Genomic DNA, 18,201 nt, shown 5'->3' on the forward strand with positions numbered 1-18,201 from the left:
CAGAAAGTTTCACTCCACATAGTTTAATGTACCCAGCTATACAGTGGGACGGCACTGATCCAATATTGGGTTTCAGCAGAGTTGGCGATTCAGATTCAAAACGCAGGTTGGCTCAGCCTTAACTGATTCACAACGCGTCACAGATTCACTGTTAACTGACTCACGGTGAACTGACTCACAAATCAACTCCAACGTGCCCTTAGCTGATTCACAACCAAACTTGCAATTAACTGACCCGTGACTTGACTCAGATTCGCCCTTAAATGGCTCACGGCTTAACATGGACAGGCCTTTTACTGGCTAACAACCCAGCTTAGATTCACCCTTTACTGACTTACAAATAGCCCTGGTTTTGCCCTTAACTGAATTACGTCTTGAACTGGACTTAACTGACTCACAACTCTATGCCTTAACTGATTCTCAGTTGACTCAGATTTGCTATTTCCTGATTCAAAACTCAACCCACAACTTGATACAGACTCCGGTTTAACTGACCCACAACTCCGAAGGACCTTTAATTGATTCAGAACTCAACTCAGACTCGCCCTTAACTTAACGGCAACTCGACTCGGACTCATCATTAACTGTATCGCAACCCCACTGTGACTCACCCTTAACAGCAACTCGACTCGGACTCATCATTAACTGTATCGCCCTTTACTGAACCGCAACTCGACTCGGACTCGCCCTTTACTGAACCGCAACTCGACTCGGACTCGCCCTTTACTGAACCGCAACTCGACTCGGACTCGCCCTTTACTGAACCGCAACTCGACTCGGACTCGCCCTTTACTGAACCGCAACTCGACTCGGACTCGCCCTTTACTGAACCGCAACTCGACTCGGACTCGCCCTTTACTGAACCGCAACTCGACTCGGACTCGCCCTTTACTGAACCGCAACTCGACTCGGACTCGCCCTTTACTGAACCGCAACTCGACTCGGACTCGCCCTTTACTGAACCGCAACTCGACTCGGACTCGCCCTTTACTGAACCGCAACTCGACTCGGACTCGCCCTTTACTGAACCGCAACTCGACTCGGACTCGCCCTTTACTGAACCGCAACTCGACTCGGACTCGCCCTTTACTGAACCGCAACTCGACTCGGACTCGCCCTTTACTGAACCGCAACTCGACTCGGACTCGCCCTTTACTGAACCGCAACTCGACTCGGACTCGCCCTTTACTGAACCGCAACTCGACTCAAATGTTCTGACTCTACTCAGATTCGCCCTTAACATTCACGACTCAACCTCACCCTTAACTGACTCATGCACTGTTGTGCAACATTCTATCTGGGTGTGTCTAGACCACCTAATTGCTGTAGTGCAGACTAATGTTTCTGGAAGCATCTCGGCTAAAGTGCTACCATGCCATCTCTGGTATATGTGGATATTTTAACTCATCCTGTTTATAAACCATAATGTCACCAGATTGTGTAATATAGTTTTATTCGCATGGTGCACTTCCAACAGCCGTGCCAAAACAGTGAAGTCCAGGTCTGCGTCAGATCATTTAACAACCGGACACGGCTTCAGGCAAGCATATGACGACGACACATGCATGTGTCATGATGCTGACTGGTGAAGCATAAACTTCCAGGAGCTCCAGTGCAAATTGAATGATGCAAACTTCAGACACCAAACACGTCGTGGCTGATCGACTATATTTGGAGCAGCTTAAAGTTGGGTAAACTTGATTTTTCTTCAAACTATCGCTTTAAATATTAAAGAAGGGAATTATGTAACCTTCTTTTAGTTATGGCATTTTCTCGCCTCATGCTTCTACGTCTAGACTTCAACACTTTATGCATTTTCACCCCCCCCCCCCCACTCATTCTTTGTGGCTTTTTGGTGGAACTCTTCTGTGCTTTCCTCTCCATCTCCATCTCCCCTTTGCTCCCTCCCTCCCTCCGTCCCCATATCATCTCCTCTCTCCCCCTCGGAGGAGATGTGTCAGTCTCTGGCTGGCGCGAAAAAGTCGGAGGGTCTAAATTACCCATGAGCGGCAGGATTGTGACACGGCGAGGAAATAAGAACAACAAAGGCATGAATAAATAACGCCGTCCCACTTTGAACTGCGCATCAAAGAGAAGCATCACAGAGAGGCGCGAGGGCTCCGGAGACGAACCTGCAACCAGCGCGCATCTGCAGAGCTTCAGCGAACAGGAGTCTTCGAAATGAGTACAAGCTGCAGTCCCGGCTCAGTCCCAGAAGAAAGCAGGGGTGCAGAACGGAGGACGGAACAAAGGGATTTAGACGAAATGCGTGGGATGCACCTGGTGCGGGACTTCCGAGTTGGGAGGCGGGGTCACAAGCTAACATGACATTTGTCCCACTTTGCACATACTGGTATTTAAAGTATGTAGCAACGTACGTTCATTTCTCATTCCACAGCTTTGTGTAAACGGACGTTTTGCTCGTGAAATCTGCTCAAAAATGAATATTTTTTAAAATAAATTTCTTTTTTAAATCAAAATTAACAAACGCGCAGGCACTATTTTCAAAGATGGGATACATAATCATAAATGCAGTGAACGGCCAACATGCCTTTTATGTATGATGAGCCTCGAGAGGTTTAATCTCTTGTTTTTCCCTCAATCAAATAATGAAGATGGCTTATGAATGTTAGCAACGTGGACGAATAATTAGGTCATACATGTAAAACAAGTGCAAACATTCAAAATATGATGCGAAGCTAAAGTAAAGACATTATCACTAACAAAAAGCTAAAAATGAATAGTAAAAAGCCACTGCTTTAATACGGCACTTGCATGTTTTGCATCCTGATAATGGTTCGCTTGCTAATCTTGCAGCTCACTGCTTGCACCTAGGTACCATGCTGGTGGCAGTCATCCCTGCCCGCGCATAGCCTCACGAAGACTGCTGGCCTTCCGAAGGCAGCGCGTGGTAATTGGACTTTTCGTAACAGGGGATCCCGGAGCAACAGTGTGCCACAGAGATACAGCCTTGCCAGGCTCGGTTCCTCTAGGTGCACCCTGGCAGCCGTCACCTATCACCCTGCTGCCTTGTATGTAGAGCTGGTACAGTGAGGACTAGGTGAAAGACAAGGAAAAGGCACTTGCTTAACAGACTGGCAAACTTTTGTCAGACATGATAGCGGGTGATAAGCTCACAGAGTGCAAGGCAGGATTACAACTGCAGGTTTGGAGTTCATGTGGGGCTGCAGTCACGAAGCTCACTACAAATCCAAGAGGGTCATGGTGATAAAGGGACAGCTACTACATTTTACATTCTAGACTGTCGATTTAGATTAAACTGAACTGAAACTGACTCAGCACCAGTACTGTTTATGCCCCTGAAAGAGTGGCTCAGCTAACAAATACTAGAAGTCAATAGTCACCTTAAAGATTTCTGTAAATATATCCACAAAACCTCAATCTTAACTCTCTCCGACTGCAGCCAGGTCTTCATTAAGGTCACACTGACTTGTCAAAGTGGTTTAGGACCCAGTGTGACTCGCACTGAACCACAGGAGGCTGTATCTGTTTTTGTTAATTAGAAGTATTTAGCAGGCTACTTCAAAACCTGCTGAACTTTCGGCAGGCGTCCTGTCACAGCAATACATACACCGATCAGGCATAACACTACGACCACATCCTCCTCGTTTCTACACTCACTGTGCATTTTATCAGCTCCACTTACTGTATAGCTGCACTCTGTAGTTCTACAGTTACAGACTGTAGTCCATCTGTTTCTCTGATACTCTGTTACCCTGTTCTTCAGTGGTGAGGACCCCCAGAGCTGAGAAAATGGACAATGAGTGTAGAAACCAAGGAGGTGGTCATGATGTTCTACCTAATCGGTGTACATTCTCATGGATCATGATTCACCTCAGTTTTGGATCTTTCTATCTAGATCATCTGAATAGATCAGTACTGACTAATATTTCTGGCAGCATCGCCACTCGATGTTTTCAGACTCTAACGCTTTGTACAAGCTAAGTTTATTAATGTTGATAGATTAAGTTTATTAAATGATAGCAGATTATTTGAATAGTTTGATGGTGTATAAAAAACTACTGCCCTCTGTTTCTAAGCCAAAAAGTCACCAAGTCGTTTAATTGACTTATTTGCACGTTGCGCTTCCAACAGTCGTGCCAGTCAAAACAAACAAAGCAAGTCTGTGTGAGATCATTGAACAACCTGACGTGGCTTGAGGTAAGCATGTGATGATGACGCATGCATTTAACATGATGCTAATTGGTGAGGTATAAACTTCCAGGACGAGCTTCAAGCCTAGGAGCTCCAGTGATGCCAACTTCAGACAACAAACACGCTGTGGCTGATCGACTGAATCTGGAGCATCCAGTTTTTTAGCCGTTTTAAAGTTGTTTGCTTTTCCTTCAAATTCTCACTTCAATTGTAAAGACAGGAATTATTTATGTTCTTTGAGTTCCTCAAAAACTACTGAACGTCCAGCATAACATGTATTATCTGGTTAACTATCTACAACTTGTAAAATACCACACATTTTCAAACATGGCATATGCTCAGCAACGGAAACGTCCACACATAGCTCATCTAGAGAACTAGTATGTTAAAATGTTAAACTGGTTGGATGATCCTGCAGCAGCTGTAACACTAACCTACATTTCGCTGTTGTCAGAAGAAAACCTCGTATACCCAAAATGGTCATTTTACAGGAGAAGGAAAAAATCGACAGTACTTTTAATGCAAGTCAATGGAACCAGACTTTTTCCCCAAGCAATTTTGGACCATTTCTTTTGGCCCATTCATCATGAAATTTACATTCAATGTAAAGCGTAACAATTATTTTCAAATGATGTCAAAACCTGAAAAACGACAAAAATGGAGATGACAGCAATATTGATTATCATATCTCTTATTCTTGGCTATTGCTTATTACTTACTGTAGCTCAAACATACAGGCAGGCTCAAACGGAGCATGTCCCCCACCCCACCGGCCCTGATGAGCGAGCGCTTGGTGAACAGCACCTCAGTAGGTCAGAACATTACTTCCATATTGCTTCTCTTCACATTTACAAGCTGCGCTTAAGCCAACTAGAACTTGATTAATTTATGCAGAAGACGCTTATTGTGATGTAATTCATCATGACAACTATGTGAGATCATCCAACGCTCACTCCAAGCATACACCTCCCCTGACTTCTCTACTTCACGCATTCTCGCCTTCCTCTTTAATCTCCACATGCCTCCCCCCCCCCACAGTCTCCCTCAGTCTCCTAGGCTTCTTTATGGAGCCCAGTGCTTTCCTCTCCATCTCTTCTCCACCCTGGTAACTTGAAAAGAGGGGGGGGGGTAGAAAAAGAAAAAAAAAAGTGCTGCTGCTGAATAGACGGATTTACCAACCATCTGCAGCTACAGAAAGTTCTAGCCACTTAAAGTTATTAAGTCTAAAGTTATTAATATACTTAGTCAGTACTTTCTAGCCAATAAATTCATCTCTGGAATCTTCGGGGATCTTAATAAATAATGAATGCGACATCTGAACCGGAACACATGGAATAGCTGATCCTGGCAAATCATCTTGAGATCACTTAACTATAGACTACAGTGAGCAACTCGAGCATTGATAACCGATAGACTGCACCAATGCCAGATGTTCTCAAATGAAAGAGGTTCTCATCAGCATAATGGGTGGTACTGCACTATGGTGGCCCAGCAGACATTCAGAATACAAAGCACCTCCATAAAACAAGCAAGATATCGTGGGTGTCGGATCAAAAATATGTACACTCTTAAAAAAACATGGTTCTTTGGTAAAAAAAGTGGCTCTGTATAGAACCATGAACACTCAAATAACCATTTACTTGCTGAAATGGTTCACTGCATACTGAAATAGTCCTTCAGACTTACAGAAAATGTGCTGGTGACGGGTCTATATAAAATATTTTCTTCTATATAGCAGAAAAAAGGTTCTTCTATTGTCATAATGTCAAGCTTGCCACTTACTGTATAGCTGCACTCTGTAGTTCTACAGTTACAGACTGTAGTCCATCTGTTTCTCTGATACTCTGTTACCCTGTTCTTCAGTGGTCAGGACGCCCATGGACCCTCACAGAGCTACTATTTGGGTGGTGGATCATTCTCAGCACTGCAGTAACACTGACATAGTGGTGGTGTGTTCGTGTGTGTTGCGCTGGTCTGAGCGGATCAGACGCAGCAGTGCTGCTGGAGTTTTTAAACACCTCAGTGTCACTGCTGGAAATATCCAGCCAACAGTGTCCTGTGGGCAGCGTCCTGTGACCACTGATGAAGGACTAGAGGATGACCAACACAAACTGTGCAGCAGCAGATGAGCTCTCGTCTCTGACTTTACATCTACAAGGTGGACAGACAAGGTAGGAGTGTCTAATAGAGTGGACAGTGAGTGGACACAGTGTTTAAAAACTCCAGCAGTACTGCTGTGTCTGATCCGCTCAGACCAGCGCAACACACACTAACACACCACCACTATGTCAGTGTTACTGCAGTGCTGAGAATGATCCACCACCCAAACAGTATCTGCTCTGTGAGGGTCCATGGGGGTCCTGACCACTGAAGAACAGGGTAACAGAGTATCAGAGAAACAGATGGACTACAGTCTGTAACTGTAGAACTACAGAGTGCAGCTATACAGTAAGTGGAGCTGATAAAGTGGACAATGAGTGTAGAAACGAGGAGGTGGTCATAACGTTATGCCAGATTGGTGTATAGTTGGTTTACAACACAGCCATGGTCAAAACTGCATTCCATTTATATTAGAAGGTACACATTTCTCACTCTGCTTTGCCTCTCTGCCTCTTTTTCTCCTTTTCTATCAGCCTGTACCTCGGCCTGTGTTGCTCTCTGCGTGTGAATGAACGCTGATGAGTTATCATAGCATTTATCAGCGGGTTTGATAGCTATCAAAGCCTCCAGCCTGTGGTGAGACAGGGCACATCCTGAGCCTGTGTTCACCCCTACGGTCCCGTACAGCCTCTACAGCAGCGGATTCGTTAAACCTGCTGGCTAACTAAGGGGGTATACCCTCCAACGCCGACAGCACACGGTCTCAGCAAAAGCCTCCTATAGGAAATCCAATACAGAGCATGTGGGAAAGGTGTGGCTGGTGGATCCATGACCAAACGTATGCAAATGTGCGTTCAGTTGGAGATTTGCATGGTATGACTTACAATGCACATTTATAATTGTCTCTCTCTTACTATAAGAAACGCAGTCTGGACACACCCATTTCTATCCATGCTCTTAACACAGTGTGTTTATATTTTCTAAAAGCCTTTTTAAAGGCCTTCTCCACTGATAATTTGTCGTTTTTAAATCATTTATTGAACTGTTTCCTGCATTATAGATTATAGCTAATGTATATATATTATAGAATCTAGCTATTCCTAATAACAGACTGTAACCATTGTCTTTATAACTCTGTACACAACTAATTCCTCTCTAACTGACAGTAACTAGTCACTAAATAATACAGTTAATAGGTTATAACTAGGCCTTACATCAGGGGTCGGTAGAAGAGCCACTTTGTCCTTTCAACAAAACTCAACAGGCCTTTGAGCTATTTTATTGAAGTAGCTTATCATTTTGGCTGTAAATATGTCGAAGCATGTGCTAATGTGTTAGCATAGGATAAAAATAACAGACGTACGGGCTGCTTTAAGCTTAAGCTCAGCTATAGCCACTTTTCTCGCATCTCAGGCAGGAAACTTTTCCTCAAAAGTGGAATAGTTTCTTGCAAAATGTCTCTCGATGTTTGACTTTTTACGAGGCTGTAGTCAGCATCTCATTCACCAGCTCCTGGTTCAAAATTTCCTGTACCATCTTAAAAGGTGCCTGAAGCGCCAGAATATTACTGCTGCACTGTTTAAGGTAGAACGGGACAATTCAATGGCAGATGAACTGTATGAAGAAACCAGCTGGAGTGATCATAAATGCCAATGAGTCCATTTGTCTCCAAATTATCGATGTTTGTCTTAAATCTTTCTCTTCGCCTTTTCATTAGCTACTAGCTAGGCGAGACTGTTGTCTGCATGCCAACCTTCAGGGTTAAAGGGTGAATTAGCATATATACATTAACTCCAGCGTCGAGGACCCTTTATTGGTAAAACGAACGATCAGTTAGAACGATCAGCAGAGCTTTATTTTACTCCAATGGAGGATAATTTTATTTATTCTTATTTTGCTGTGGAGCCACACCAGGGTGGTAAAAGAGCCTCAAGGTGCCGAACTCTGCTTTATGTAATAGATTACAACTATTCTTTATGTAGTAGACTTTAAGAAATCTCTACATAATAGATTCAACTCTATATATGGTAGATTGTATATAGTCAGTATATCATAGATTATATTTATTCACTATATAACAGATTGTTATTAGAACCTATACAGCAGATAACAACTAGTTCCTCTATAAATAGCTAAGCTATTCTCTACATCATATATTGTAGCCAGTTTTTATATATATTATATATATAAAATGCTGTAGCTATCACTATATAATAATAAAAAGTATAATAATAATAATAATAATAATAATAATAATAATAATAATAATAATAAAAGATAATAATAAAAGTTACATTTATATAGCAGAAACCCAAGGTCACATAGCATGGGGGAAGAAAATGTATATATATATATATATATATATATATATATATATATATATATATATATATATATATATATATATATATATATATATATACACACACATATACACACACACACACACATATATATTTACATATATATATATATATATGTATACACACACACACACACACACACACACACACACACACACACACACTTATATATATATATATATATATATATATATATATATATATATATATATATATATATATATATATAAAAAACTAGTCCTAACATACAAATAAACTATTCTCTGTACAATAGATTACACATAGTTCCTATATTATTAGACTGTAATTTACATTATAAAAGACTGTAACTATTGCCTATAAAGCAAAAAATAACTAGTTCCTATGTAAGAAAGTTACTCTCTACACAACACATTCTGATCAGTATTTGTTCTTATATTTTCCATCTGTGTATCCTACAGACTGATAGACTGAGAAGTGTTCAGTAATGAACTGAACTGAGATACAGACGCACACCGACAGTGCAAGACTGTGTGTGTGTGTGTGTGTGTGTGGGCAGCTTTGAGGCTATAAGATCGGTGAACGCACTAATTAAAATCTCTGTGCTTGACAGTGAGAACTTCAGAAGGTCAGTGTGAACTAAAGCTTTCACTGGACTAAGTGAGCAGTGTGTGCCCACGTACACATTCGCATGCGTGCGCGATACTGACGCGGCTGTGTGTGTCGGAGTGCTTTGAAAAGTCTACATACCTCTCTTTGCGTCAGCTTCTGCTTATCGATCTGCTTCACCTTGGGGCTGTTGGCCAGCAGGTGGCGCAACTTGACGTAACTCTTCCACAGCTTTTGATACCTGCAATTAGAATGCATTCGAGTGAGCCACTGTGAATATGGCATCAATATTTCATATAATTTAACTGTAGCCTGAGGCCACTGTTCAATTAGCATTATCAGTGAAGGCATGCTGGAAAGGGATTTTTTTCTCTGTGTGTGTGTGTGTGTGTGTGTGTGTGTGTGTGTGTGTGTGTGTGTGTTTTGGCCTTTAGCTGACTCCAGCAGGTAAGGGGATATTCAACGACAAGTGACATCATTATAGTTCACTTAAAGGAAAAGCTGTCAATCAAATGTACACAGTCTTGCTCCCTTACCACAAATGTACTCGATCAGCCAAGACATGTCTGGTGTCTAAAGTTTTCTTTCTTTCTTTCTTTCTTTCTTTAGTTTTGCACTGGAGCCAAGAGGACAACAATTAGTGTGAAGGGGTTTATTGTTTTGAATTGGGCTATATCTGTGTTCCATATTCTGGATTGTGTGTGGCTGTACTGTGACTGCATTCAGAACATGTTTATCCCTACATGGTCGTGTTTGTCACACCTGTCACTTGCTCTATATGAGCTGGGTCTAATCGTGGCACCAGTCCAGCTATATAACCGTGTTAGCCCAACGTCTTACGGGCTAGCTGTGTGTCTGCGGCCGAGGGCTCAACAATAAACGTCATTAGTCCAGACAACAGGAGTCCCCTGGATCCAGAAAGGGTTTGAAATTCTACAAGTGGAAGCTTCTCTCTTACCAACTACTATCGTTCGACCTGCATGTTTAAATCATCACACATTTCCCTCGGACCACGTTGAGCCGCTAAGTCATCTCAAACAGACGTGCTCATGAGCTTTCAGATGCTGCATCTATGAAAATGCACAAAAGCAAGGTGCCTAACTAAAACACCGTAGAAACGACCGTCTCTAAAGCTCCTGCCAACATTCTCTTTAAACATTTGAAACAGAGAGAGGTTTTAATAGTCAGGATATGCTGGAGAACCAGCATTCAGGAGTGTTACTGTAGTGTGACGGCTGGCTTACCCCAAGCGGGGAGTGCTATGGGGTAAGGCACTGGGCAAGCACAAGATGTGGCCTCTTGAGCAGTACAGACTTGAGAGCGTGGAAAAGAAGATAAAGGAGTTCACACCAAGCGAGACGCGAACTCACAACCTTGTGACGTGGCAGCGAGTGAGTTACTGACGATTTCTTATGGCAAAAGATACCAAAGCAGAGTCTTCAAACTAAAGAGAATTTTTAAAAGATTTTTTTTTCTCTTTGCAATACTTGCGCTGAGAGATACTCGAGAAACCAGAACTCGAGACTCAAGGGACCGAACTTACTGGTTTAGTCTAAGACATGCACATAGCAGTGTGAGCTCAAGAATAAACAGAAAACAGCATGTGAGCACCCCTAAAGCAGGGTGCCAAAAGCTGGTACCGCTCAGTAGGAAGAATCGCTGTTGTTGAAACCTTGTATCTCCTAAACGGTAACTTTACAGAAGAAGGAAAAAAACCTACGTTACTTTTAAATGTAAGTAAATGGAACCAGAATTTTTTCCAAGTACTTTTAGTCCATTCATCATGGAACTTCCACACAATGTAAAGGGCAACATGTATTTTCAAATTATGTCCAAAACTGAAACACATAAAAAAAAATAGAGATACAAGGTTTCCTTCCAACAACAGCGATATATAAAGTAATACAATACAATAGTCGATAAATGCTCAAATTCTGAGCTGCTGCCGGTTCAGAACTGTGTGAGTGCGTCAGATATAATGATCGACCGTGTTGTCTCCCTCGCAAGGTAAACAATGTGGCTCCAGCGGGTGCAGTGAGTGACAATGGCAACAGCGCTAGAGATGGCACACACGGCAGGCACTAGCGGTGAGGTTCACCCCTACAAGCTCGATTTTGAAGAAAAAAAAGCCCTTGAAGCAAGAAAATAGACCACTTTGCTGTTCTTAAGGGTTCTCTGAACGGTGAGTAAAATGGACAGCAAACTGTCCAATGGTCATTTTAGAGATTTACATTTTGATTGCATTTTACATCAGATAATGTCCAAGAACTATCATGTGTGTATAGAAATAAATAAATACACACACACACACACACACACACACACACACACACACACACACACACACACACACGTATATTACACAAACTTACACACACGGTTAACTGCTGCACTGTGCTACTGAAATGGAGGTCACACAAGCCACGTTATGAGTTGGCATGGTCATATCTGTGAACACCGTGGAGAAAGTTCTCAGGTGCCTGTGAAGTATAACTACAGGGAAACACTGAGTTTGGGGTGGGGCTAACTAACATAATGCTAATGTATTCTATTAGTGATCCATTTAGTGAGTCAAAGCACAGCGCTAGCTGCTCTGCCTTTAGACAGTGTGATAAACCTTCGTAACAAGTTCCGTTAAATTGCTGGGACTTTTGTATCGGACTCAGAGCAGCAGGAGATCAGTCTCTTTATGTGAGGGAGAGGAACATGAGTAGCTCATTATACATGCTGCTAACCTTAATTGGTACTTTGGCAGGTGTGACATCAGCTGCACCAGCTTTAGCCCATATTAAGATTAAGTGACCTTTATTAGACCCACAACGGGGAAATTTCACCTCTGCATTTAACTCATCCGTGCACTAGGTTAAGAAGTTTAGCCAAAACACTGGGGGGCAGTGAGCTCACTTACCCGGAGCGGTGGGCAGCCCTATCCACAGCACCCGGGTAACAGTTGGGGGTTAGGTGCCTTTAAGTGATACTTTTTTTATCCCACAAACGGGGAAATTCCACCTCCGCATTTAACCCATCCGTGAAGTGAAACACCACATACACACTAGTGAATACACACACACACTAGGGGGCAGTGAGCACTTGCCCGGAGCGGTGGGCAGCCCTATCCACAGCGCCCGGGGAGCAGTTGGGGGTTAGGTGTCTTGCTCAAGGACACCTCAGTCATGGACTGTCGGTGCTGGGGATCGAACCGGTGACCTTCCGGTCACAGAGCCAGCTCCCTAACCTCCAGCCCATGACTGCCCCCTCAAAGGCACTTCAGTCACAAACTGTCAGCTCAGGGGATTCCGGTTACAGGGCTGGTTCCCCAACCTCCAGTCCACGACTGCCCCCAAAACAAACTTAAGAAAAAGGTCATTTCAAAACTCTCTCAACCGAAAAGACCAACATCTTTCTTCTTCTGCGAGTTCATAGTAAAAACACCACAAAAACGAAAGAAAAGGGGATTAAAGTAAACAAAACAACAAGGGGGAAATGTTTATAACAGATCTGCTGTTTCAAGTCTGCATAAACTTGGACAGAAGGAGAGAATAGAAAGGCAGAAAGAAAGAAGGGGAAAAAGTAGAGCAAGAGAGATGAGTAATGACAAGTGGGGAAGGTGGGTCTATGCACGTCAGTCAAGGCAAATGACCTGAATCACTCACTGTCCAGTGGCTCAATTGCTTTCATTTTTCTCTCTCAGTCCATCTGAATCCTTCCTTACCTCTTCTCGCTCTTTTCTATCGTTTACTCTCTGGAGTGACTGGGCCTTAATAACTACACCGCAGACATGAGATATTGTAGGGCCCATGTTTTCCGTCATACACTCACCAAATCTTGGAGACTTCAGAGAGAAACATGGAAATGCATGGAATATGAGTTTGGGAGAAAATGAACACATTTCTGAATTGCGGTATCAAAGGTTTAGTCACGTTTGTCCTTATATAATCCAGACAGAACTTAAAAATACGTTTATATTTGTTATTTTAGTCCAGCCACTAGCTGGGCAGGCCCAAAGCAACCAAACACACACTGTGTGCACGACAAACACACCTAACCTGGCCACTACACGTTTACTGTCCAGAAAGAGTGGAGAAATTGGTGTTTAGCCAAATAAATATATAAATAAACTTAACCTGGATCTTAATCTATAGAAAATAAGCACACTTCAATTCACGGTTGCAATGTTGGTAAGACAAAATTACAGCTTGGTATTCTCCCCAACCACTCAGCCCAGCAAAAATAGCAAAAAGCATTAGAAAAAAAAACACAAATAAAATAAAATTAAAAAAATGAAAGGGACCTCACAGGGCCGTAAAGTCCCTCCTCTTCCTCCCCGTCTCTCTTTAGGGCTATATAATGAAGTCCCTATCCATCCAGGCATTTGTCATCTCTGCCTCATTGAGAAGAAACTTTGCGGGAGGGACACGGGGACCCTCCAGGTGTGTGTCCCCACACACACACACACACTTCTCTGTCTCACTGTCCTTAATTAAATTTCTCCCTCTTGCACTCTTCCACAATTCCGAATGCATAAAACACACACACACGCCGTTTCTGCGAGCCTACAGAGAGTCATCGTGTATAATGAAGCAGGAAACACATCAGCATCATTCATTTCTACTATATTCATTAGCAGTGTGGCCACACGCTCCTGACACTTTATGCAATAGCACCTCCTATAGAGGACTTGAGAGAACACGAGGCATTATTCCCTCAGACATTCGGCTCCTTTCCGTTTGATGATGTTCGGCCGTGCTGGTACATTCAGTGTCATGTACTACACCCTGGATTTACTAGAAGGGGAACGTGGGACACAATCTAACCCATGTTGTTTTTTCCAGGACCTACTGTCTCTGAACAATTCCGCTTCAAGCAGAGAGCGAAGATGTTACAACTTACCCCACAGACGGGGCTAACTGTAACAGACTGAGGGCGGAGTCGTAACCTTCGCTACAAAAGGTCTGATAAATCAATGGAAAACACAATTCAAGGCACTTCTGTGTCCTGTAACCAGATGATTTTTACATAAAAATATGTATTATAACATATGTAACATAACCTGCTTCTCTGCACCTGCACTGTACACTTTATATACAGATCACTGTTTACATTTACTGTACTGTACTGTTATTCACCAGCACATTTCTGTCTATATACCTGATACACTTGAATATCTGACTGTGCACTAACTGTATATGCATCCAATACACCTATAACACTTGCCTATGCACAGTTTGTCTGTCTTTTACTGTCTTTTGTCTTTGCACTGTTTACTATGCATCTTTTATTACTGCACTGGAAAAGTAGCCCAATAGTATACTGTACTACCCTGTATTGTATAATGACAATAAAGTTGAATTGAATTGAATTAACAGAACAGGACCCTGTCAAACAGATTTATTTCTGAAAAATAAAGTAAAATAAAGTAAAACAACAAATAACATAAGAAAATGTAAACATATTGGATGAATCTGCACATAAAAACATTAAAATAAATGTACAACAAATAAATTCATATGGCCGTTTGTGGTCTTCCGGCACTGTCTATTTGGGGAAGTTTAGCTGTAACGCTTCTTTGAAACTACCGCCGCCATGTGGAGGCTGTACTTTAGCCTGGCTAGCTCTCACTGTGAGGAACGCCCTCACAGGGCTGATGTATTACACGACGCCTTGTTTCATGCAGTCGGCTCTCAAGTGGTGCAGTTAGAACGCCAGCCTTTTAGTGTGAAAGGCTTTTTACACAATTACACAATCTTTCAGAACACAGCCACACAGTGAAGACATGTCAGTGTGTGACTGACAAAATAATGGGCTGCATGAGGTGCATGGCAGCAGGGTAAACACAAAAAAGCAGCACTTCCGGACTAAAGAGCACAACCGGAATTCCATTAACATCAGTTTGGCCAAATATCTCATTCACATAATTTCCCTCTTAGCCTAAATGTATCCCATCAGCCAAGACATGTTTTGGACCTGACGTTTGCTTCTTTAGTTTCGCCCTGGAGCCAAGAGGTTAACGCTAACAAGTACTGGAAGCTCATAATAATTACGGCTGGGTGATGCAGCAAAATACAACCTGCCTCTCTCAACCTGCTCAAACGCAGACAAATTGATGTTGTTTACAACAAAGTATGACTCTTTACAACTATAAAAATGAAAAAAGCCTGTGTAGCTAAAAGAGGGGGCAGCTATTTAGGATAACAGGAATTCTTTCCTGAGGCAAAAATTCCAACATTCCGTAAAAGATGCCCAAAGACAGGAGAACTGCTATTTGATGTGTAACTACTAACTCTTACAGGAGGAAAGCCTTGGATGTAACTGTGCTAATGTACCTGCTTTACGACGTTTTCCAATACGCCCCCGAGCTACAGGACTGTGCGAAAGTCTTAGGCACCCAAGACACATTTTCAAAATGTATTTATTTGAGTAGTTTGTGTTTATTTGTTGAGAAAAGTGTTAATATTTGAGTAAACAAAATTTAAAGAATATTAATTAATAATGGTTTTATATATATCAAATAAACAGTGATTTTCTGGATGTTAGTGTGTTTGTTTACCCATTTCCAAGCCTCTCCTCGAGGAAGCCCAGTATTATATGTAGTTAAAAAGCAGCTCCTGGTTTGACCAATCAGTGCTCAGTAAATTGAGCTCATGATGTAATTGATGATATTAACGAGTCTCTGTGGCGGCTGTGAAGGTGTCCAGGAAAAATATGGACCCAAGAAATTCTTGTTACTTTTTAATGTTTTCTGTTTATTTGAATTATGAATACGACTTTATTCTAATGTATATTGTGATAAACTCACTGCTGAGGTCAACTGGTTAAAAACTTGCTTAGATGCCTAAAACTTTCGCACAGTCCTGTAGGTCCCCCCAGAGTTTGGGTACGGGAAAGCAGGACGTTATGCAGATGAAAATGCCATTTGAAGTAACTTATAATCTGACAGTAATTTGTAGTCATTTTTAAGTAATTTGAAGCAAATATATCAAGACTTTCGCACTTATTTGCAGAAACGATTAGGGTGACTACTGACTTCTAATGCATGTTAGCACTGTTAGGCTTGCATCTCTGCTTCTAAACTAAAGAAGTTAAACCTGGACACCAAACATGTCTTGCCTGATCAAGTTCATTTGCAGTAAGTATAAAGCCAAGTAAATCTGATTTTTTGCAGTACTATTTCTTTAAATTATGTAAATTAGGCTAAACTTCTTAACCCCTTGCATCATAAGTGAAAAACTGAAGTAAAGGTCCAGAACTACCTGACTTGTATTTATAGAACAATTCGCGGAAGTTACTGAAACAAAGTGTTTGTGGTTCCTTAATTTGTATTAATTTATCATATTTTAAAGGTTCAAGATTAATTAAGAGAACAATAGAGCGACATTGTCCATATCTATCTATTTCAGCTACTCATCCCTGTCATTCCTGCATCCCACACTGCCACCCATCTGTACAGTTTGGCGTCCTTGATACTATTTACTGTATTCTTGAGGTGTGGAGTACTTTATTTACCTTCCTGCATTGTCATTTTTGCTCCTTTTCTCCATGCATTTCATGTTGTCTGTAGGAGCTGCTGCAGCAATAAATGAATTCCACCGTTTCTTGAACATTCTATATTTTCAATACACATAAGGATTCAAGGAGATTTTATTGTCATTCGCATCACATGGTACATGAGGTGGAACGAAATTAAGATCTCATGGTCCAGTTTACACCCAAGAGCTGTTATTAAAATAGATAAATATAAGGTAAATAACACAAGAGAGGGAGAGTAGGAGAGTAGGCAGTTAGCAGCAATATGAACTCCAGAGTGCAAGTTTGCTATAGCAGCATGATATTGAATTGAGCAGTAGATAAAGTGTCTAGATAACTAACCTGACTTGACTTTGTGGCTGTTATTTATTCCACTCCAAATCAATTGTCAAAGACGCATGTTTTAAAAGAAGGGAAATGTAAATGTGGGACTGTTTTACCTTCTAAAAACAACAACAACCTCCTCCTTCAGAAAATGAACTGTATGAAAATTTTACTTGGCTGCATAACAGCAACATGAGACTGACCTCAGACAGTTAGCCTTTCCCCCAAACCTGGGAAAACCAGACAGGGCAAGATTTCTCAGTTAAACAGTTAAAGAGCTAAACTCAACTAAAACAGTCCCAGGCTGTCTGAAGGTGGCTGGAGGCTAAAGGCTCAAAATCGAGCCGAGTTTTAGAGTAAATTCTAGCTGGTGTGCTGCAGATTTTCCCAGTTCAGTGAAAAATCTAGGTGTCTGACAGGTGATGCAGTCAGTAAAGCGAGTCTGATAATTACTGTTATTTACAGAGATCACAGATGAGATATAAGACGGCTGGAGAGTGATTTATAAATAAAATTAAAAAAAAAAAAAACACCTCACACACACCTACACACCTGCACACCTACACGCAGTGGTGAGAGCTGTAAGGGCCACCAGTAATGAAGCTCAGAGTGGAGTGACAGACTGAGTCTAGTGGTTTGAGGGCACTGGCAGACGCATGTCTATAGGCTACATCACCGTAGTCCCGTATTGATAGTGAGGTTGCCTCCACGAGTCCATGACTTCTTTGTCTTCTTTCTACATAGCAGATAAGATTTCTTTCCATATGAGAACCCGAGCCTCCGTCTACACTTGCTGACAAGTTTATTAATATGAGATTCAAATTTAAGTGTCTTATCCATTCTCAGCCCGGTACTTCTACTCTATAACTCAATCAGTGCTCGATCCTGTCAGGGCAGGAACATTCACAGTAATAAAATCAATACTTGAACAGCAGCATAAACTTAGTTTTCTTGGCTTTTAAAAACTAATTTGTACTGGAACAAAAGAATCTGTAAGGCTTTAAAAGAGCACTGGATTTTTTCTATTGCTGCATGAGCAGATTTAGCAGGACTGTATAAAACCATGTCATCTGTGTAACAAGTGCACTTTGCAGCCTGTAGTGGAGGCAGCAAGATCACTGAAATT

At 41.8% G+C, this 18,201-nt stretch overlaps 1 protein-coding gene across 2 annotated transcripts in view; it reads right to left on the reverse strand.

The window, feature by feature from the left end:
• The window catches only part of drosha (drosha ribonuclease III), a 241,172-nt gene that overhangs the window by 194,397 nt on the left and 28,574 nt on the right, over nt 1–18,201 (reverse strand). For both annotated transcript variants that reach the window (XM_037544473.1, XM_037544472.1), the window contains one exon: nt 9,369–9,468. In XM_037544473.1, coding sequence (XP_037400370.1) covers nt 9,369–9,468 — 100 coding nt within the window. The remainder of the gene's footprint in view (nt 1–9,368; nt 9,469–18,201) is intronic.

Source organism: Pygocentrus nattereri, chromosome 13 (genome assembly GCF_015220715.1).
Source record: "Pygocentrus nattereri isolate fPygNat1 chromosome 13, fPygNat1.pri, whole genome shotgun sequence".
In the NCBI taxonomy this organism is placed as follows: Eukaryota; Metazoa; Chordata; class Actinopteri; order Characiformes; family Serrasalmidae; genus Pygocentrus; species Pygocentrus nattereri.